Source organism: Papio anubis, chromosome 17 (genome assembly GCF_008728515.1).
Source record: "Papio anubis isolate 15944 chromosome 17, Panubis1.0, whole genome shotgun sequence".
NCBI classification, from domain to species: domain Eukaryota; kingdom Metazoa; phylum Chordata; class Mammalia; order Primates; family Cercopithecidae; genus Papio; species Papio anubis.
Window position 1 is genome coordinate 23,201,818 of NC_044992.1, and position 23,642 is coordinate 23,225,459.

General features: G+C 41.2%; 2 protein-coding genes across 10 annotated transcripts in view; one reads left to right on the plus strand and one right to left on the minus strand.

Moving 5' to 3' along the window:
- NSRP1 (nuclear speckle splicing regulatory protein 1) overlaps window positions 1-5,841 on the plus strand; it is a 67,552-nt gene extending 61,711 nt beyond the window's left edge. For 8 of the 9 annotated variants that reach the window (XM_031657016.1, XM_031657013.1, XM_021928220.2 and 5 more), the window contains 2 exons: window positions 300-408; window positions 4,031-5,111. In XM_031657016.1, coding sequence (XP_031512876.1) covers window positions 300-408; window positions 4,031-5,090 — 1,169 coding nt within the window. In that variant the 3' untranslated portion in view covers window positions 5,091-5,111. Of the gene's footprint in view, window positions 1-299; window positions 409-4,030 lie in introns of all 9 variants that reach the window. The other variant, XM_031657014.1, reaches the window with a different exon arrangement.
- Window positions 5,842-15,801: 9,960 nt separating this feature from the next.
- Window positions 15,802-23,642, minus strand: part of SLC6A4 (solute carrier family 6 member 4) — a 38,407-nt gene continuing 30,566 nt past the window's right edge. The window contains exons 13-14 of the mRNA XM_003912554.5: window positions 22,597-22,764; window positions 15,802-17,989 (exon numbers count right to left, since the gene is read on the minus strand). Of these exons, the coding sequence (XP_003912603.2) occupies window positions 17,915-17,989; window positions 22,597-22,764 (243 nt within the window). The 3' untranslated portion in view covers window positions 15,802-17,914. The remainder of the gene's footprint in view (window positions 17,990-22,596; window positions 22,765-23,642) is intronic.

Here is a 23,642-nt window from a genome sequence, read left to right on the forward strand (position 1 = left end):
CCAGATCGTATTCATACTTTAGGGCTTTTTGTATGTGTGATCTCTGTCGCAGTTACTCAGCTCTGCTTTTGTAGTACAAAAGCAGCTTTGGACAGTACATAAATGAACAGGGCTTTGTTTCAATAAAAATGTATTTACAAAAACAGGCAACAGGCCCAATTTGGCCTGTAGGATATAGTTTGCCAAATCCTGATCCAGAGAATAGTTTACACACTGTATGTTATATACTCTACGTCTGTAAAATGAAACTGCACTGTGCCTTATTGAATATATTCTAATTTTTGCTTTCCCTCTGTTAGCATGTTTGGATGTAACCAAGCAGAGAGATCTCAGTGGATTTTATAGGCACCTATTAAATCAAGCAGTTGGTGAAGAGGAAGTACCTAAATGCAGCTTTCGTGAAGCCAGGTGAGGAGATGTATATGATGTATATGAAATATTTTGAAGAAAGATACTGTTATAATAATCTGTGGTTGTGGGATCATTTTAACCCTCTGAAAGATGGAAGATTACAACATTGCATATTGTGTTGTCAGCCAGCCGTACCTAATTGAATGAATGGCTAGAAATTTGCAGTTTCTTAATTTTAAAACCTACAGATTTAGTTTAAGATCATTTTTATTCTGTAGTTCACAGAAATTGTTACATTAAAACATAGTCAGTGATTGAGTTTAATATTATTGTAAAACCAAAGACAGACTTTTAATGTATAAAGTTTCTGAATTTTTAAGTGACTTACAAGTCTTAACAAGGGAGAGCAAAATCTTCAAGGGAAAGCAAAATCAAATTGTGGTTTTTTTCTTTTTCTTTTTTTTATTTTGAGATAGAGTCGCACTCTGTCACCTAGGGTGGGATGGAGTACAGTGATTCAGTCATAGCTCACTGCAACCTTTGCCTCAGGGGCTCAAATGATCCTCCCAAGTAGCTGGGACTACAGGTGCAAGCCATCATGCCCAGCCAATTTTCTTTTGTGTTTTTTGTGGTTTTTTTTGGTTGTTTGGTTGTTTTTTTTTTTTTTTTTTGAGATGGAATGGAGTCTCGCTCTGTCGCCCAGGCTGGAGTGCAATGGCGCGATCTCAGCTCACTGCAACCTCTGCCTCCCAGGTTCAAGCGGTTTTCCTGCCTCAGCTTCCTGAGTAGCTGGGACTACAGGTGCATGCCACTATGCCCAGCTAATCTTTGTGTTTTTAGTAGAGATAGTTTCACCATGTTGGCCAGACTGATCTCGAATTCCTGACCTCAGGTGATACATCTGCCTTGGCCTCCCAAAGTGCTGCGATTATATGCGTGAGCCACCACGCCCAGCCTCTTTTTGTAGTTTTGTTGTAGAGATGGGGCTTTATGTTGCCCAGGCTGGTCTTGAGCTCCTGGGCTTGAGTGATCCCTCCATCTCAGCCTCCCAAAGTGCTGGGATTACATGTATGAGCCACTGCACCTGGCTGCTTTTTTTTTTTTTTTTTTTAAATAATGTAGGTATTCCTCATGATCCTTAAAATGATTGGTGCCTGGTACCTTAAAATGATTTTGCTGTCAGAATTAAGGAGAAATTTGGAAAGAATTAGGTGTCTACAGTGTAAGTCTTATATACATGTTCAGATAGTATATAAAAAGGAAAGTGATTTATTTTCAAAAATAGGACCCAGCCTTCATAAAATGTAAGACTTACATATCAGGGGCTAGAACAGCACTGTTCAGTATGTAGGCACTGGTCACGTGTAGCTACTTAATTTAAAGTAAATGAAGTAGGTTGAGCGTGGTGGCTCACGCCTGTAATCCCAGCACTTTGGGAGACTGAGGCGGGCGGATCATGAGGTCAGGAGATCGAGACCATCCTGGCCAACATGGTGAAACTTTGTCTCTACTAAAAATACAAAAATTAGCTAGGCGTGGTGGCACATGCCTGTAATCCCAGCTACTCGGGAGGTTGAGGCAGGAGAATTGCTTAAACCCGGAAGGCGGAGATTGCAGTGAGCTGAGATTGTACCACTGCACTCCAACCTGGCGACAGAGCTAGACTCCATCTCAAAAAATAAAATAAAATGGCTGGGCGCGGTGGCTTACTCCTGTAATCCCAGCACTTTGGGAGACCGAGGCGGGTGGATCGCAGTCAGGAGATCAAGACCATCCTCGCTAACATGGTGAAATCCCATCTCTACTAAAAATACAAAAACAAAAAATTAGCTGGGCGTGGTGGCAGGAGCCTGTAGTCCCATCTTCTCGGGAGACTGAGGCCAGAGAATGGCATGAACCCAGGAGGCGGGGCTTGCAGTGAGCTGAGATTGCAGTGAGCTGAGATTGCGCCACTGCACTACAGCCTGGGCGACAGTGCAAGACTCTGTCTCAAAATAAATAAATTAATTAATTAATAATAAAATAAAATAAAAAATGTAAATAAAATTTAAAGTTTTGATCACAGTGGCCACATTTCAGATACTCAGTTGCCATATTTGGCTGATGGTTGCTATACTGAGACAGCTCAGATATGAACATTACCATTTTTTGAGGCATTTCTATTAGTGCTGGTCTGGAAGGTAAAGGATTAGAGGATTTTTGAATAAAGTTATAAGGTATTATAGGAGTGGTGAGATGATTATGCCGTAAGTATGTAGCTGAAGATAAAAGAGTCTGTCCTAAGCAAAAAAAAAAAAAGAAAAAAATTAACAGAAACGGTTCTGAGTAGATCTGAGTCTGTGTTGCTAAGGAAGGGAAGAGGTAGGAGAATAGAATTAAGGTGAGGAGAGGAAGTTTATGCCCCACTCCCTCCCTGCGCTGCTAGGTTTTGATTATAAAATTGGTGAGAAGTATGAACCTAAGAAACTGTATTTGAAGATTCAGGTTTTGAATGGAAATTATACGTTATGTCTTTGTATTAGAGTTTCATCTGGAAACTCTGTAATGTCGTTGACATAGTTGTACTTCTCAGAGTCTAATAATCAAATTCCTAACTGTTAGTGGGTTCCTTTAGCCAAGATAGTTCTGCTGATAATTCCTGGAGAACCAAAGTTGTTGCAGCATTAGTGTGGTTAGTAAGTGATTAGTAAGAATCACTGAGTGATTCTTATTTACATTATACTCACTGTGTGAGTAGTACAAAGTTAACTGTACTTGCCAGCTGGAACAACGTAAGTAATATAAATAATTTTAGTGCTGTTGATTCTAATGGACAAATTAATATATTTCCATTTTGTGATAGGTGCCAAGGAGTATATCAGGATACTAGTGCGTTTTTCATCATGAGAGAGAGTAAATATTTAGGATTATATTTGCCACTGTTTTGCTGTGCAGAGATTATCTTCATGTATTTCTAGGACTATTTTTATAATTTTTTGAAAAGAAAAAGGCCGAGCATGGTGGCTCATGCCTGTAATCCCTGCACTTTGGAAGGCTGAAGTGGTTGGATCACCTGAGGTCAAGAGTTTGAGACCAGTTTGGCCAATGTGGTGAAACCGCATCTCTACTAAAAATACAAAAATTAGCTGGGCGTGTTGATGCAGGCCTGTATTCCCAGCTGCTCAGGAAGCTAAGGTGAGAGGATCACTTGAGCCTGGGAGGCGGAGGTTGCAGTGAACCAAGATTGTGCCTCTGCACTCCAGCCTGGGTGACAAACTGTCTCAAAATAAGTAAGAAAGGAAACAAAAAATCTAAGAGTCACAACTTAAGCTTCATGTTGCGAAAACAGAACTTAGATTCAGAACATATCTTACTTTTCCCAATTATTCTTTGTCTTAGGCTTACCAAAAAATGAAGACCTGTACGAACCCTTGCCTGTAGGTTCTAGTAATATAGTAGACAAGGGCTAATTTTCTCTTTTCACTTCTACAAATATTGGACATGTTCTGAATGGTATGAATTTGAAATTACTAATTTGCATAGACATCAGGACCTTTTTGCATTTGGATAATCAGATAGTGTATATCACTATAGGTGTATTGATTTGAGTATTGATAAAAATTATATGAACCCTTCATTTGCTTATTACAACTGATAATGTGGCATTTTTTCTGCCCTTTTTTGTTTTTTTGTTTTTAAGATCTGGTATAAAGGAAGAAAAATCAAGGGGCTACTCCAGTGAAGTAAGTTCAAAAAGCAGAATACCACAGGAGAAATGCATTCCTCAAACTGATGTGAAAGTAGAGAAAAACCCAGATGCGGACAGTGACTTTGATGCTAAGAGCAGTGAGGATGATGAAGTAGAAGAAACTAGAGTGAACTGCAGAAGGGAAAAGGTCATAGAGACTCCTGAGAATGACTCCAAGCACCACAGGAATCAAAACCACTCTCGGTCACCTAGTGAAGAAAGAGGGCACAGTGCCAGACACCACACGAAAGGATCACGAACATCGAGAGGACATGAGAAAAGGGAAGATCAGCACCAACAGAAGCAATCCAGAGACCAGGAGAACCATTACACTGACCGTGATTACTGGAAAGAAAGGGATTCTCATAGGCACAGAGAGGCCAGTCATAGAGATTCCCATTGGAAGAGGCATGAACAGGAAGATAAACCAAGGTCAAGAGACCAAAGAGAAAGAAGTGACAGAGTGTGGAAAAGGGAGAAAGACAGGGAGAAATATTCCCAAAGAGAACAAGAAAGAGATAGACAACAAAATGATCAGAACCGACACAGTGAGAAAGGAGAGAAGGAAGAGAAAAGCAAAGCAAAGGAAGAGCATATGAAAGTAAGGAAGGAAAGATATGAAAATAATGATAAATACAGAGATAGAGAAAAACGAGAAGTAAGTGTTCAATCTTCAGAAAGAAATCGAGATAGAAAGGAAAGCAGCCCAGATTCTAGGGCAAAGGATACATTTCTTGACCAAGAAATATCCAACAAAATGAGAAACATGGCAAAGGACAAAGAAAGAAACCAGGAGAAAGCCTCTAATTCTGAATCATCACTGGGAACAAAACCCAGACTCACAGAGGAAAGGCAAGAGAAGGGTAAAGAACCAGACAGACCACCTGAGGCAGTGAGCAAGTTTGCAAAGCGGAACAATGAAGAAACTGTAATGTCAGCTAGAGACAGGTACTTGGCCAGGCAGATGGCGCGGGTTAATACAAAGACCTATATTGAGAAAGAAGATGATTGATGGCTACCCTAAGAGAAAGATAGTTTGGAGGGCATTTTAAATTTTATTTTCAAAATTTTAGGTTAAAATCAAAAGTCAGTCTTAAATTTTGGATGTGGATGTTTGGCTGAATTTATATATAGTATGTACTCATCATTACCACATTCTTTGTTGTATTCAAGAACTGTGAGAGTGTGCTAATTTCCTGTAGGTACATAATGAGGAAAATTGGCTCCACCACAACCATTAAAAAATAATTTTGGCCAGATGTGGTAGCTCGTGCCTGTAATACCAGCATTTTGGGAGGCCAAGGCAGAAGGATCACTTGAGGCCAGGCATTCAAGACCAGCCTAGGCAGGATAATGAGACCTTGCCTCTATTTAAAAAACAAAAAGCCTGGCATGGTAGTGCATGCCTGTAGTCCCAGCTGTTCAAGAGGCTGAGGCAGGAAGATCACTTGAGCCTAGGAATTTGATGTTACAGTGAGCTGTGATCATACCACTGCACTCCAACCTGGGTGACAGAATGGGACCCTGTCTCTAAAAAAAAATTTTTTTAATAAATAATTTAACTCTTCTAATAATGTTTTGTTGCAGGAGCTGTTTGTTTTATAAATATTGTATTTAAGATAAAATACGGATTTGAAAAATAGAAAATATACTTTATGTTCTGAAATTTGTATTAAAGTGTAAAATGTGAATCATACATCTTGTCTAAATAGCTTACAGCATAGTTGGCTTAAATGAAAATAAAATGATATGCTTATACATTTTATGCGTTTATTTTAAAGTAATTTTACTCATGTCGCAGTTCATCTTTTTGCTTTTAGTAGAAATTAATTTGTAATTCTGAAACCTTGACAAGTTAGTAAATTGGTTATGTACGTAAATCACTTTTGGTTAAAGGTGAAGCTGTGGAGACATTAGCCTAAATGAAATTAGCTAAAGATCCAGGTGGCCTATTTCTAAACATATCTTGTTTTACATACTCTGAAAAAGATCGTGCAGTTTATTACAAGTTCCACTTGTGTATAAAAATAAAACTAGTATCTTTCTCCTGAGTCTTTGAAACTCGGGAGAAATAATTATACACTGTAAATATTTTGTTTATGGGGAAAGATGAATGCTGTGGAGAATAGGTCTTCCCGTTACGAAAGTGCTGTTTATCTCTCTCGCAATACTTTATCATAAAGAGTTAGCACACTTTTTTATTTTTAGAAGGATAAACTTGGTTTAATAAGAATGCTGACTAGATGAAAAACATTATATATTAAGGGTCAGATTTAGCATTTATAAATCATTTTATTGTATTGTACCTTTAAAACCAGAAAGGAAAAGTCACAGGAAAGTTAACACCCAAATCTGTGACTGATACATTGAATGTCAGTTACATCCTAATACTCTAAAGTCAGTCAGTGACAGTGACAAACTCCCAAAATCACTGACTTGGTGTACACAAAGGGAGCAACATAATGTAAGTATGGAAAGGTAAAAGGGTGACATCATGGAAGGACCATGAGTGACAGACAAAATCTTTAACTTTGGTGGGGAATATGGTTTCTTTGTTAGGATTGTTTTATAACTAGAGCCATGCATTGGGAAGATTAATTTGATCATAGGGTGCAAGGTAGTCCAGGAGGAGAGACTGATGTCAGAGACATCTGATGATAAACTCAGTTTCCCTCTCCCAGAGGGAAAAGCTCAGAGACTTTTACAAGCAGCTTGGATCCTTAGATAGGAAAGCTATAAATTACTTTTATTAACTGACTTAATTTGACATAAATCAGTATGAGAGACTGCAAATGAAGAGTTTTCTTCTGTCTCCTCCAAATATACAGAATGTTGGTTTTGCCTCTCTGGCATTCATTCCCCCCTTTTCCTGGTAACAGCACCTTGATTTGTCCTTGAGAAAACACACCTTTACTACCCTTAGTCCACGGGTTCAAATGGGTCAGAATAGCCTACAGGAAGGGTATGCAACTCAAGCTAGGCTGATGCTGGTCCTGTTGTCAGAATGTACAGAAAGATGTTTTCTGTTGTCTTTGCTGATTATGGCGATGAGGTAAGTCTTGAGTGTCATGAGAGAGTGCCTTGATGCCTGGCAGAAAAAAAGCCCACAAAAAAAGCCAAACAGAGAAGGACAAAAAACCTGATGATTGCTTTTGCATCTCTGGCTCTAGTGTAGCTTTTTTTTTTTTTTTTTTTTTTTTTTAAAGACATTTAAACCAATACTTTTCCCTTTTTCTGTTACGTTAGTTTGAATTGGATTTCTGCTGTCACAACTCAAAAAGTCCTATTTGATACAAGGTTCCATTCATGATAGCTCTGTGCCAAAAATTACCAGAACACTCTTAGTAAATTGTTTTGTTGTATAATGTTTAAAGTGCACATGGAGTTTACAGCTTAATGGATTCACACAGTACACCTAGTTTAAAAAGACATTACCTGTGCCATAGAAGCTCCCCTTAAACTTCTGTCCCACCCTACTCTTTCTGACTTTTAGCACCATAGAGTAGTTTCGCTTGTTTTCTAGAGTCTTTACTACTTCTCCATTCTGTTGATGGACATTGGTTATTTCTTTTTGGGTTGTGAATAATATCTTCCAGGTAATGTATCTTCTAGGTACATTCTTGTGCTTGTCTTCTAGTATATACATGTGTGTTTTGGTTGGGTATTTCTGAGGAATGGAATTGCTGATTAATAGGGTATGCTCATGTTCTGCTTTAGCAGTTAACTACCAATCAGTTTTCGAAAATATTTGAACTAAAAGGCACTCCCTCCATCAATGTGTGAGAGTTCCAGTTGCCCCACATCTTGCTCACACGTGGTATTTGTCTTTTGGCTTTTTGTCTTCTAGCTACTCTGGTAGGTGTTGTGGTATCTCATGATTTTATTTTGTGATTCCCTGATGGCTCTTATATCTTTATTAACATTTAACATTTCGGTATCTTGGCGAGGCAGGGGGTGGTATTTGTTTTTGAGACGGTCTTCCTCTGTCACCTAGGCTGGAGTGCAGTGATGTGATCATGGCTCACTGCAGCCTTGACCTCCCAGGGTGAAGCGATCCTCCCACCTCAGCCTTCCAAGTAGCTGGGACTACAGCTGCATGCCACCACACCTGGCTAATTTTCTATAGAGACGGGGTTTTGCTATGTTGTCTAGGCTGGTCTCAAACTCCTAGGCTCAAGCAATTCGCCTGCCTCAGCTTCTCAAAGTGCTGGGATTACAGGTATTAACTACCTTTCCAGTCCCTGCTTTTTTTTTGGGGGGGGGGGTGGCGGTGGAGAGGAACTCTCTGCCTTTTTCTTAATCCAGTACAGGTTTGGTTTTGTTTTGTTGTTGAGACGGAGTTTCGCTCTTGTTGCCCAGGCTGGAGTGCAGTGGCACCATCTCGGCTCACAGCAACTTCCACCTCCCAGGTTCAAGTGATTCTCCTGCCTCAGCCTCCCGAGTAGCTAGGATTACAGGCGCCTACCACCATGCCTGGCTAATTTTGTATTTTTAGTAGAGACGGGGTTTCTCCACGTCAATCAGGCTGGTCTCGAACTCTCGACCTCAAGTGATCTGCCCGCCGCGGCCTCCCGAAGTGCTGGGATTACAGGCGTGAGCCACCTCGCCTGGCCCCGGTACAGGTTCTTCAGATACTCTAGATACGAGTTGTTTGTATGGAACTTCTCCCTCCCCTCTATGACTTTACCTTTTCACTCTCTTAACAGTATTTTTAATGAACAGATAGCTCTAATTTTACAAAGTTAATTAAAATTAATAAAATTTAAGATAAAGTTCCTCAGTTGCATTAGACATTTCAAATGCTCAACATGTGGCTGGTGGCTGCCACATAGGGCAGTGCAGGTTTATAGAACATTTCCACTGCAGAAAGTTATACTGGACAACATTTTCTAGAAGCATTATTGCCTATATTTCCCATTTAGATCTACAATGCACTTGGAATTAATTTTTGTTTGTGGAGTAAGATGGGGATTAAGATTTTGTTCCATATGGATATCAAATAGACTCAACAATGAACGACAGTTTGTTCAGATTAAAACCACAGTGAATACCATTACACTTCCACAAGGATGGCAAAATGTTAAGAGTCTTCTAATACGAAGTGTTGATGAGGATGTGGAGCAACGGTAATTTTTTTTTTTTTTTTTTTTTTTTTTTGAGACGGAGTCTCACTCTGACGCCCAGGCTGGAGTGCAGTGGCGTGATCTCAGCTCACTGCAAGCTCCGCCTCCCAGGGTCACGCTATTCTCCTGCCTCAGCCTCCGGAGTAGCTGGGACTACAGGCACCCGCCAACACACCCAGCTAATTTTTTCTGTTTTTAATAGAGACGGGGTTTCACTGTGTTGGCCAGGATGGTCTCGATCTCCTAACCTCATGATGTCATGATCTGCCTTCCTTGTCCTCTCAAAGTGCTGGGATTACAGGCGAGAGCCACCATGCCCGGCTCCCTTTTTTTTTTTTTTTTCAAAGATAGTCTTGTTCTGTCTCCCAGGCTAGAGTGCAGTGATGCAATTTCAGCTCACTGCAACCTTTGCCTCCTGCTTCAAGCAGTTCTCCTGCCTTAGCCTCCCGAGTACCTGGGATTACGGACGTACACCACCACACCCGGCTAATTTTTGTATTTTTGGTAGAAACAGGATTTTGCCATGTTGGCCATGCTGATCTTGAACTCCTGGCCTCATATGATCTGCCTGCTTCGACCTCCCAAAGTGCTGGGATTACAGGTGTCAGCCGCTGCACCCAGCAGCAACAGTAATTTTTGTGTGCTACTAGTAATAGGTGAACTGGTACAACATTTTTGGGAAAAGTTTGGCTTTACCTAGTAACTGACACTGCATGTTTCCTATAACTCATGTTCCACAGATGCACCAGGAATATCTGTAATACATTTTTCATAAATGATACAACCTAAATCTCCATCAGTAGTAGAGAATATATAGCTAGGCGTGGTGGCTCACGCCCGTAATTGTAGCACTTTGGGAGGCCAAGGTGGGCAGACTGCCCGATCTCAGGAGTTCGAGACCAGCCTGGCCAACATGGCGAAACCCCATCTCTACTAAAATTACAAGAAATTAGCTGGGTGTGGTGGTGCGTGCCTGTAATCCCAGCTACTAGGAAGCTGAGGCACGAGAATCACTTGAACCCAGGAGATGGAAGTTGCAGTGAGCCGAGATCATGCCATTGCACTCCAGCCTGGGTGACAGAGCAAGACTGTCTCAGAAAATACATATATATATATATATTACATATAAATATATAAAATATATAAATATATATATAACAAATATTTCTATATAGAATATATATAATTATATATATATTCGCACGCACACATAGGCAATACAACAGTTAAATGAACACACTAGAGCTATACCCAACTTGGATGAATTTCAGTCTTGTGAGAAGAAGTAATATATATATAGGGGGAAAAAAGGCAAAACTGTATTAAAAATACATGGGTAGGTGGTCAAAGGGGTTATAAATATGGAAAGGAAGAAAATTAGAATGAACTTTCTAGTGTTGGGTTGGAATTGGAGATATCGGTGTGACCACATGGTTTTTAAGATATGGAATTAACTATTAAATTCATATTATTTATACACACTTCCGTCCAGTGAGAGGGCTGAGGATCAGTGACAGCTCAGTAGCCATGAGAATACCTAACACCTAGATCGTGGTTTCTAAATCTGCTCTTGACTAAAAGGAACCAGGGCTTCTTGGAGATATAACTGATTTCAGAGCTGTGGCAGAGAAAGTACAAGCTGGTCCTGAAACATCTCACTCTGGAAAACAAGGAACTGGTCCAAGAATGATGGGGACATGTCAAAAGCACACAGAAACCAGCTTGAAGGGACTTTCTCACTGGCTAAATTTGGGACAAATTGAGCATCAAAATAAATAATAATGGGGGCAGGTGCTGTGTTTCACGCCTATAGTCCCAGCACTTTGAGAGGCTGGGATAGGAGGATTGCTTGAGCACAGGAGACCTCCTTGGGCAACATGGTGAAACCCTGTCTCTACACAAAATACAAAAGTTAGCCAGACATGGTGGTATGCGCCTGTGATCCCAGATACTCAGGAGGCTGAGGCAGGAGAATCACTTGAGCCTGGTCGAGGCTGTAGTGAGCCATGATCGCCCCACTGTACTCCAGCCTGGGCGACACGACGAGACCCTGTATCCAAAAAATGAATGAATGAATAAATGAATAAAATTGATTATAATCCATTGGATAAAACAGGAATCTATTTTAAAAAGCAAATGGATTGATGAGGACAGGATATTTGCACAGTGTTAGAATAACTCCATCCCCCAAAATATTAATGACAAAAAGAAAAGGAACTTTACAGTGGAAAGCCCGGTGGACACCACCCTAACCAAATGATTGAAGTTAACATCACCAGTGAGGGGACAAATCAAAATCACGCTCCACCTGGTAGGAGGCAGGGAAAACAACACAGCACTATTCCAGTGATAATCCTGCCAAAAATACATACTGTATTTCATTAGGAGGAATTGATCTTCAAACAAATCAAATTGAGGGACATTCTACAGAATAACTTGCCCATTAACGTCAAAGGCTTCAAGGTGGTGAAAGTCAAGGAAAGACTGGAAAACGGTTCCAGACTGAAGAAAACAAAAGAGACATGAAACTAAATAAAAATGATTCTGGACTAGATCCTTTTTCCTAAAGATCATTGAAGAGGGTCTGAAGATGAGTTGACAGTCATGTAGCAGTGTTACTTTCCTAACTATGATGGTTTAATTGCGGTTATGTAGGAGAATGTCTTCATTTGTCAGAAACACATCCTTCATTTTCATTTTTGTAGTTAGAATCTATACTTTAAGATATGTTCTACTTTTTATTCAAGTCCATTTATTCAGATCTCAGCATTAACTATCCTCTCCATCATTTTACATACTGAATTTTTTAGTTTATAAAAACCATGTCTCTGGGTGCGCTGGCTTATGCCTGTAATTCCAGTACTTTGGGAGGCTGTGGCGGGCAGATTGCTTGAGCCCAGGAGTTTGAGACCAGCCTGGGCAACATAGTAAAACTCGGTCTCTATTAAAAATGCAAAGAATTAGCTGGGCATGGTGGTGCATGCCTGTAGTCCCAGCTACTCAGCAGGCTGAGGTGGGAGGATCACTTGAGTCCAGGAGTCAAGGCTACAGTGAGCCAAGATCACGCCACTGCACTCCAGCCTGGGTGACAGGATACTTTGTCTCAAAAAAAAAAAAAAAAAAAGTGTGTAAAAAAAAAATACTGGTAATCATTTTGAGATCTTTAGTTATGACTTAGTGATGTGTTCCAAAACTGGAGCTGAGACTCCAAAGAGAATCCTGTAATTGAAATATTACACTTGATACTGGAGTTGCCCCAACTCTCTATAAAGCACTGACAGCATTAGCATTTATTTTAAATAATAACAATATCCCTGGAAAAGCAGCAGCACCCAGAGTGACCACTAAGCCTTAGTGATAATAAATGGCATCTCATATCTGGATGAAACAGTTACCTCTAACAAAGCCTAGGATCAGATTTGTGGCATACCAACGGCACATGTGAAAATCATTCTGGTGTGACATGTAGCCTCATTTCTGGTCCCATTTTATTTTCTCGCTCTTGTTTTTCTTTCTTTTTGTCACCCATCTTTGGCTTATGTTATCCTTTATTTTGGGAATCCCTACCTTAATACCTCTTTAAACAAGTCCATGTAAATCAGTTAATTTGAATCTAGTACAAGGATTAGATTGAGTGTGGTGATGGTAACTGGAGAGTCTTTAACTGTAGGGCAGGAGGTCTGTTAGGAACTGGGCCACACAGCTCATTACCACCCGAACTTCACCTCCTGTCCCATCAGCAGCAGCATTAGATTCTCACAAGAGTGTGAACCCGGTCGTGAATTATGCATGCGAGGGATCTAGGCCGTTGTGTGCTTCTTATGAGAATCTAATGTCTGATGAACTGAGGTGGGATAGTTTCATCCTGAAATACCCCTCTGCTCCCCACCATCCATGGAAAAATTGTCTTCCATGAAACCGGTCCCTGATGCCAAAAAGGCTGGGGACTGCTGCTGTAGGTTACGCGCACATGTAATGATATATCAGTAACAGGTTCTTCCCCTACGTTAATTATTCTTCCCTATCACACTTTAAAATGAGATAGAACATCCTTGAAGTTTAGAAACAAAACCCATTCTGCAGTTGAATACTCTTTGGATTTCTCAAGCTTCTATGGATGCTAATTTTAAAGCTGAACATGTAAATAACCTTTGGGCTGGAATTAGAAAACCCAGGCATAAGGCCGGTCCTGGAACGTCCCAGGTGTGTGAACTTGGGCAAATCAATCAACCTCTTTGAGCCTCAGGCTCCTCATCCCGCCCCCATCGTCACCTGGGAAAATACATCTGTCACCTAGACCTCTGGTGATCCCATGGGGAAGCACATTATAAACTAAAGCTCTTCACAAATTACAAAGAATTATATTAACTTATTTAACTTTACTGAAATTGAATACATCTAATTCAATGTAGATTTCGTACTGCTATGCAGTGATGTTTTGGAAGATGTTTAAATATTTTGACTATATGGTAAGATTTTTATTTTAACAAGAGTTTAGAATTTTGTGTTTTTTTAATGATATAACAAATCATGATATTAAGCATTAATTACAGTAACAGTTCACAGCATAAATCATTTATTGATATCTCACAATCTAACTTGAAATATTTATAAACACTGCATAAATGAATACAAGGGCACTATATGAATTTTAGAAAGGGGACTCTTTTACACAAATAAATTTAGGTTTAATTCTGCCAGATAAAATTAACTTTAGATATGTCCAACACGCAATCAAAAGTATTCTGAAAAGTTGTATATAAATCAAATCATAGTTTAAATGCCATTCACAAAATAACTGTAAATTCCCCAATTTTATCTTTTAAAATACGCATTTTTCATATATCACTTTCTTAAGATAAAGTACACCTTTAATTTTAGAGTGTAAATAAGAGTAATCTTTCAAAATATCGTTTAAAAAATTAGTAAATGCTCGTATTTGTTTATGATATTTAAGCAAAAAGATGGGACATCCTTCTTCACCAAATATTTTTGTTTGGACTGTCAGTATTTAAAAATTGCTAGACACGACTCTTATCTACTATAATTAGAGTCTTCAGTTACATAATTGAAGGACCGATGCCATCTATTCTTTCCCCCAAATGACAAAGTTCTTAGTTCAGTAGACATTCAAACTTATTCTGATGAGGTCCTTCACCAATGCACACTGTCTCCAAATTAGAGTTGACTGGTGAAGAAAGTTTATTTTGGTAGCTTTAAAAAAATACTTGCACTGGTGGTAGAGCAGCTTGGCATAGATTCTGTGAGGCGTTGGTAAGAGAAATACCACCTGACATTCCAACTGAACTATATTGTGAATCATTTTCAACAAAAGAGCTTTTCTGTTGCAAAGGTGACTGTTTTTGAAACACCTAATATGGAAACAATACTGAATTGATTTCAACTATATGAAACAAAAAGACAGACATATTTAAGATTCCATCCTAAAATATTTATCTTTTCTATTGTGGCATTAAACCAATTGAGAGGGTTTTTTGTTTGTTTTTTTTTAAGATGGAGTCTTGCTCTGTCACCCAGGCTGGTGTGTAGTGGCATAATCTCAGCTCACTGCAACCTCTGCCTCCTGGGTTCAAGTGATTATCCCACCTCAGTCTCCCAAGTAGCTGGGATTACAAGCGCCTGCCACCATGGCCGGCTAATTTTTGTATTTTTAGTAGAGATGGGGTTTCACCATGTTGGCCAGGCTGGTCTCGAACTCCTGACCTCAAGTGATCTGCCTGCCTTGGCCTCCCAAAGTGCTGGAATTATAGGTGTGAGGAGCCACCGTGCCTGGCGGAGAAGGTATTATTTCATTCTAGCAGGGGCAATAAAACTCCAGTTCACTTGTCTTTAGTGCTCTCAAGAGCAGAGAAATTAGCTTGGTCCCCAGGTTTGGGTTTGTCTCTGCCTCTAATGGCATTATCTGACCTTTAAAATATTATTCTATCATTCAAATTTAGAGATAGTTAAGCAATGAAGTGGGGAAAGGGCAATACTATGGAAAATAGAAAAAGAAGACTTAAAGCTTTAGAATATTCTTTCCATGGAACTAAGCGTAACAATTTTTTTTTTTTTTTTGAGATGGAATTTCGCTCTTGCCATCCAGGCTGGAGTGCAGTGGTGCTACCTCAGCTCACTGCAACCTCCGCCTCCTGGGTTCAAGCGACTCTCCTGCCTCAGACTCTCAAGTAGCTGGAATTATAGGCGCCTACCACCACACCCAGCTAATTTTTTCTATTTTTAATAGAGACGGGGTTTCACCGTGTTGGCCAAGCTGGTCTCAAACTCCTGATGTCAGGTGATCCTCCCACCTCAGCCTCCTAAAGTGCTGGGATTTCAGGTGTGAGCCACCACACCCGGCCTCTTGTGTATTTCTTACTGATACAATTACAAGAAAAAAAAATTAACTTCAGTCCTTAAATAATGTTACAATTCAATTCTATTTTTAGTTTTTGTTTTTTTTATAAATGCTACATATAGATGTAAAAGGTCTTTAAAATATTATTTTAAAATCCACCTACCTACTCTTAAATTAAAAAAAAAAAAGTAGTAGTATTGATAAATAGGGGTCAAATAAATGCATACTATGCAGAACAGACAGAGATTTTTATTTATTTATTTATTTTAGTTTAATAAAGTTTGAAAACTTTCAAAGCTCCTGCACAATTCCCTTAATACCAGGTTTGGCAAAACTCTAATTCTGTTTGAAAAGGTGTTTTTTTTTAAAGTAGCATATTGAACAATGTCTAAGTATGTGGGGTGCAGAGAATCCATAGCTGAATATCTTCATAAAGCAAGTTCTTAAAATGTGCAAAGCTATTAGGTTGGCGCAAAAGTAATCACGGTTTTTCTTTTGCCCCAACTAATATTTACCACTGAATATGCTGGCATTTAGATCACTTCCTTCTTTTCAGCATGCTAGACGGTAAAGAGAATGGGCATGAGGCGGCAGGAAGAATGAAAGAGTGAAGATAATGGAGCTAGGTCAGTGAGGGACATTTCTAAATTCCCCTCTTCTTTTCCTCTAGTATTCTGGGAAACGTCTCAGCAGCTATCATATAAGGAAAGTATCTCACTAGGAGAAGCAAAGAATCAGAAATAGCAGGGCATGGAGAGAATGCAGGAAGCAGGCCAGGGTAGACAAGGCTGGGGAAAGGGGGCCCAGGGAGAAAAACCTAGAATTGGACAGGACGTTTCCTCTGCTGTCTGGACCTTCTTTTTATAAGGTTGTTAGAATTAAATTTCATTTATACAGAGAACTGAAGTGAGAGGCGGCCAGATGATGAAGTCCTTTTGTCTCTGATGAGGATTTATTCCCCTCAAAATTCTGATAAGGAATTCCCATGCTACAAATATTAATTTGCTCCTCTACCTATGCCTCTGAGAGTCACGAGCCACCAAAGGCCAAATTTACCTATCTATGTTAAGGGCTTTATGTGAAATGAAAGGTGATTTACAGAGCTGACCACTTCCCAAGCAGCCTTACTTAGACTCAATCTTAAAAATTATCTGGAGGGCTCACAATTGTGACTGCCAGTAAGTGGTGAGGTCCATGTAAGGCTAACCCAGACTCTCCAGTTGCTCTTGGAGTGAAGATGCCTTGGTTTAGGTTAGGGTGCCAGATCTGTATGCCCCAGGGCTAAGCAAGAATCTGATTTTCTCTCCTCTCTTCACCTAGCAAAGCAACCTGGACAGTCACACTCAGTCGCGTAAGGCAGACAAAGCTTAAACCAGAAGGTCAGGTAAACACTGAAGGGGCATGCGACAAGATCCACCTGCAATGTACTTCACAGCCAAGCCACAGTGACTAATGAAATAGGCCAGATCTGCCTGTGGAACACTGTTGTGAATGTTTAGCACAGAGAGACAGGAAGGCGGCAATGAGGTGCAGCAAACGCCAGAGGCTGGCCCGTAAAGGAAAGCTGTGGGCCAAGCAGTGCTGCTGGAAAAGGAGTGGGTGGCAGAGCATGTAGTAGTGATTGTACCCTTCAAATAATAACCTCCATACACAATTGAGTCGGTAGAATATGTTAATGTAAGAAAAATTTGGGAAAATTCATATATTTGTAATGGGCCCAAAGTATTGGACTAGAGATAAGAATACACTGAAACAACAATATACACAGACTCACATGCTTACATGGACACATTATTTTTCATTTTAGCTTCTTACATCTTCCTTTCCTGACACCACAGCAGCACACGGATTAGAAGGTTCTAGTAGATTCCAGCAATAAAATTCTGTATGCTACTCAGAAAATATATGGCTAGTGAGATAGCATCCCTGTTCTCTCCTACTCAGTTTACGTATTCATGAACAGTGAAAACTTTAGAAGCAAACAGATATCAGATAGCAGTGATCATACCAAGAAATGATACAGGAGACTTTCACAGACTTGATTCTAGACCTAATCCTAACTGATAGGGTGCTTTTCATCACCTCCATTCACATCCTCGCACGTCCAAAACAGGCCGGCTCAGCTGCGTCACAGTCTACCGTGGGAATATGTCCAGGGGAGTCCATGGAAATGAGTGGCTGGAGGCCTTGAGTCTGGGCACCATCGTCTCTTGGAACTGTGTCCCTGTAGAGAAGGCCCTTTCCATCATCAGGCTTAGCTGGAAACTCATCCACTTGGAGGGGACAAGGCAGGCGTGGCTCGTCAGAACTGGAGGAGGAGGTTGTGGGGAAGCCTTTTTCCTCTCATTGAGTGTGTTACACAGCATTCAAGCGGATGTCCCCACAAGGAATTTCTGTTGGTGTTTCTGGGGTGATACTTTTAATAATACGCTATTGGGAAGAAAATACAACGTTATAAACATTCTTGTAATTTTTAAAACTTGCAAAAATAGTCAACATGAATATTAAAACAAAGCTTAAATAACACTTCAATAACATCTAACACGAGGTGGAATTTGACTTTCCTTAGGAAAAGAATTCCCAATTTATTTACTCTCAAATATGAATTAAAATGATATATTTAGGAACTATACGCATCTGTACACTAAGAAAATCATTATAACACTAATGGAAGAAAATGATGAGCCTTCAATAGAATCTCTGATGGCCAATAACACGCTTTTGAAGGACTTGGGAAAGGGTACACTTTTCTCTGGACAGAGGAGGCTTCTGCGGCCACACAGGGCTTGGGGAGCAGAGCAATTGCTGGGTTTTGGCCCCCATCCCCTCACCCAGGCTCCTTGTCCCCTGCAGACACACTGCAGCCATAGTGCCCAGTGCTATCAGCCACTGTAACAGCCAGGATGTTACTAATTTAATGAATTCACCTGTAAAGCAATACTGGTTAGTTCATACAAGAGTGTAAATTATCACATAGTTAAATTGTAAAAGATGCGATTATTGCAATCATCACTTCTAATGCAACATTGTGTTGATGTAGTACTCATCACAGAGAAGTGGCTGAGAAGGTCTACTATAGAAACAGCTGAGGTACACAGAAGCTTTAAGATGGATCCGAAATATACTTAGGCTTAAGTATGAAATATACAACCTGCCTTGTAAAACTCAGCATCAGAGTGGCAAAAAGCAGCTCAGGGATATGGAGAGAAAAAAACAGCAGCACTGCCTGCAGAGGCTTCGAAAAATCTTTATTAAGTGGCTTAATAAAATCTTTTTTGGCCAAAAGTCTGTATGTATCATAAGCAGACAATTTGGATCTCAAAGCATCCTTTGATTTACTGATCTTTAGGCGAAGTTCTGCTCCTGTCATTTTTATTTTGGACTGAAAACGTCTGGAGACGCCTTCAAGCTTTTCTATTTTCTCTTTCTGGGAGTTTGTTGTTTAAGGAATAGGGCCTATAAAATTCAAAAAGTTCCAGTCCTACAGTTAATGAAATGCACTATAGGGCAAAATGCACAAAATTGCACATGTTATGCTCCTCATGACCTTAGTATCTGCGCACTGAACTCTCACTAGAAATCCGTTTTAAAAGGAGTCATTGCAGGGCTCGTCAGCTGCCAGAGCATGCTGAGTCACGGAAAGCAGCCTTTCAGAAGGCACACATTCCCACAGATTAACATGTGAACTATGCCTGATTCAACAGAATGATGACTTGTTAGTTGAGAACTAGACAGAGATCACTATAACGAGCCTTTTATTTATTTATTTATTTTTTTAGAGTCAGGATCTTGCTCTGATGCCCAGGCTGGAGTGCAGTGGCACAATCATGCCTCACTGCAGTCTTGAACCCCTGGGCTCAAGGGATCCTCCTGCCCCAGCCTCCCAAGTAGCTGGAGCTACAGGTGCATGGTACCATGCTCGACTCCTAGAACTTGTCTTAAGTGGAGCTATCACCACAGCTCAGAGAGAGAAGAGATCACCGAGGTATTTGGTGGGGCAAGGCCAGCAATGAACAATGTCGTAAAGTCAAACACTTGGCTTTTGTGCCCTAACCTACCCACATGGTCTGCCGCCCTGTTGGTGACTGACCACCCAGGATGCCAGGCCCACGTCTGTTTTCCGTACTTTGTCAGCATTCTAGTTGCCAGGCCACTGCTGCTCTCAAAATTTGCCAGGCCCTGGCCTTCTGCAAGATGATAACAAGTTAATGTAAGAAATGGATTCCTCTTGATATCTTCATAAACGTGTACTCATTAGGGACCATTTTCCAGTATCTTTGGGTGGATTATTAGTAGTTTCTGCAAAAATGACCTAAGCCAGTGGATGACTCCAACACGAGACTTCCAGGCTGTGGGTATGTGTGATACCCTTCAAATTACACCAGTAAGCGGTGGCTCACTCCACAAACGCCAACCTTGCATATGGCCAGGGCCCAAAAGGATTTAATATGAGGCTTCCCTCCCTCACAGGCAGAAAGTTACAGACTAGCAAGTCTGGTATTCATAAAGAATTGTGAAGAATTCTAGACCTTTGGCAAAAAAACACACAGCAATGCTTTATTCTCGGAGATTAAACATGCACATGGGCATATTTTTGAGAAGTTTTTTTGAGAAGTCCTGAGGTAAACAAACCCGTTTATTTATTTATTTAATTTTTTTGAGACAGAGTCTCACTCTGTTGCCCAGGGTGGAGTGCAGTGGCTCGATGATCTCAGCTCACTGCAATCTCTGCCTCTCAGGCTCAAGCAATTCCCATGCCTCAGCCTCCTGAGAAGCTGGAACTACAGGTGCTCGCCACCACGCCCAGCTAATTTTTGCATTTTTAGTAGAGACGGGGTTTTACCATGTTGGCCAGGCTGGTTTTGAACTCCTGACCTCAGGTGACCCATCCACCTTGGCCTGCCAAGTGCTGGGATTACAGGTGTGAGCCACCATGCCCAGCCAAGAAACCTGTTTAACTTGCCTTAGTCCAGCGTCTCCAAAAATTACCTGACTACATAAACTTTTTCTCCAGCAATAATACCTGTGACAGCCCCTGGAACACACTTTGGGAAATGTTAATATGATCGAATGAGCACATTTGAAAGATGAGGAAACCGAGGCCCAGATAAGGTGAGTGTCTGCCAGAGCCGACTAGGGCCTTTTCCATGGTCCGCACTGACAGGGTGTATGTACCACATTGCTTCCGGGTAACCACTGCTCCCCGTCTGGTGGTCCCTCATGAAGACTGCCCTACCTACAATTAGTCTTACCTCTACTGCTAACGGATCTGAGCTCTGTTAGTGACACACTTTTGGGTGGCATTCCCTTGTGGCCAACTGGGGAAATTTGTGAGAAAGATGGCCAGGATCTGAGGTGTAGCCTGTGACTGAAGAATCCTGACATTTACTAACCTAACACGGTTCCCACCTCCAACCTTGGCGTCTGGATTTGAAGCAACAGAGCTCATAGACCATCACAACTGCCATGACGGACGACCGGAAGGAATGCGTTCAGTGACTCTGGGTAAGAGAGTGTCCAGGAAGCAGCACGGGGCTCAAGGCTCTTTGCGGGGAGTGCAGTCACGAGAGGGCTGCTTTGGCTCTAGGAAATTAGTAACTACAGAGCTCAGAGTTCTGTTCACCCAGAATTCAGTTTTCCTGTTTCGAAAAAGAAATGAACCCAGTTGTTCTCAGAAAGGGCTGATGTTTGGCCGGGTGCAGTGGCTCATGCCGGCAATCCCAGCACTTTGGGAAGCTGAGGCAGGAGGATTAAGCTCAGGAGTTTGAGACCGGCCTGGGCAACATCGTGAGACCTTGTTTCCATTAAAAATTTTAAAAATTGGCCAGGCGCCTATAGTCCCAGCTACTCAGGAGGCTGAGGTGAAAGGATCCCCTGCGCCCAGGAGTTTGAGGCTGCAGTAAGCCATGATTACACCACTGCATTCCAGCCTGGGGTACAGAGTGAGACCTTGTCTGAAAGAAAAGAAAGAGCTGATGTTTAATTGCCTGTGTTCTCTTGCTTCTCATTTCTTATGAAATGTCTTAGGATGACTACTGTGATGGTCTCATGTCTAAATTTTGCTGTAAGATCTCAAATTAGCCCACCCCTGGTCTCAGGCTATTATAGATTATGCTGAGTAGCTGGGACTACAGGTCAGCGCCACCATGCCCAGCTAATTTTTGTAATTTTAGTAAAGACAGGGTTTCACCATGTTGGCCAGGCTGGTCTTGAACTCCTGACCTCAAGTGATCTTCCCGCCTTGGCCTCCTAAAATGCTGGAATTACAGGTGTGAGCCACCGTGCCCGGCTGGAAATAAGGAAACTTCGAGAGGATTATTCCCCACCTCCGTGTCCGTGTCTGGTAATAATGCCTGCTTGTTTACCTCCCAAGGTACTTTGATAACAGAATAGGATACTTGACATGCAGATGCTTTGAAAATGGCACTCATACAAATTGTAAGGTACTGTTATTAACGTTTCTACAGCGCATTCATTGCTGAAATGAATCTTGCTATCCTGGCAAAACAGTTTTACTCCAATGGTTTGAGCTAAAATTATGCTATTGTTAGACAGCTAACAATTTTGAGCTAAAACTATGATATTGTTGCAACATCCTTATTTTGTGATGATTTTCAAAATAGTACTTGTCACATTGCTGTTACAAAAGTCACCATGGACATTTCCCACCACAATCGCCACTTAAGATTTATGTATTGCTCCAGACGTCACAGATCTGATGTCCACGGCCAGTGGCAAGCAGGAGGCAGGGGAGTTGCCTGACAAGTTTGAAAACCTACGCATAGCCCAAGCTGAATGCTCTGGTGCACCCAAATGATCAGCTCACTCTTTTACCCTTGCACTTGAGGCTTTGGGAGATGCCTTAAGATGACAGTGACAGCCATGAGAGGTCTTTGCTATGGCGCAGGTACATACATATATAGGGTTGCGTGCCTCCTGGTGAATCTCATTTTGAATAGAGGATAACAAGAGAATCCTTTTCTCCCAAAACAATTAGCAGTCTGAACACACACATATACACACTAACTAGCACATACCTCCTTAAATGTCCCTGGAGTGCTGATCAGCCGATAAGCTATGTATGTGGGGATGCAGACGAAAGATGAGGTTCCTATGCAGTAACCCAAGATGATACTCCAGTGGGGATAATTATATTGGAAAAGTCGTAGCTGTGGTGGGCTCATCAGAAAACTGCAAATGATGAACTAAAACAGAAATTCCAAGAAACATTAAAAACCTTAACAATACCCACGCAGATAGAGACATTTCCGATACCATAAACACCAAACGCTAAAGGTAAGATACTTTCAGGAAATTCCCAAGATGTGATATATCCTGGATTGAACTCTGACACACAGAATTACCAGCCTCTGTACCCAAGCTGCAAGACTAAACCAGCCAGGTGCTTTCCCTGATTTTCCTCCCCAGCCCTCACTTCCTATAGGGGGATGTTGCAGTAGCCCTACAGCTGCCCCTACAGTCAGGGAGCCTGCAGCTCCCACTTCAGGACGGGCCTCTGCCCAGGCGAAGAGACTGGCAACCTTGAGAGTGATTTGGGCCTTGTCTTGCCAGAAGGCAGACGAATAAACTGGGTGACCTCTCTGCAGGCCCCGCCAGGCCCCGGGCTTCCTCTGCTTTGTTTTCATTGCCTTGCGTTTCTGGCTGTCGTTGTTTTTGGTCAGACGGAAGGTGCCTGATGTCCAGGAAAGATAAGAAGGTTCTCAAGACCCAGAGAGGACTCAGGCTCCTGGGGGTGTGCTCCTTCTCTCATTTTCTTGAGCTCTCTGCCTTCTGCATTAAGCTTCATCGCCTGGGATTTCAAGAAAGATAGCTCTGCCACTAGGCATCTCAGCAGTGAATGCCTGCCTGCCACAGGTCCTCATCGTGAAAGGAATTATGGAAGGAAAAAAAGCAGCTTAATACACCTTTCACTTGAACATACTGTGAGAATTTTGACCAAGAAAAATTTCACAGTGTGCTCCCAACACCCGGTTTATGAGTTTTCTTATTTCATTGGTTTCCATATTTTGCTTAGTACCACTGTGCCGAAATCGTTATTGCTCTTGATTTAATTGTATTTTAT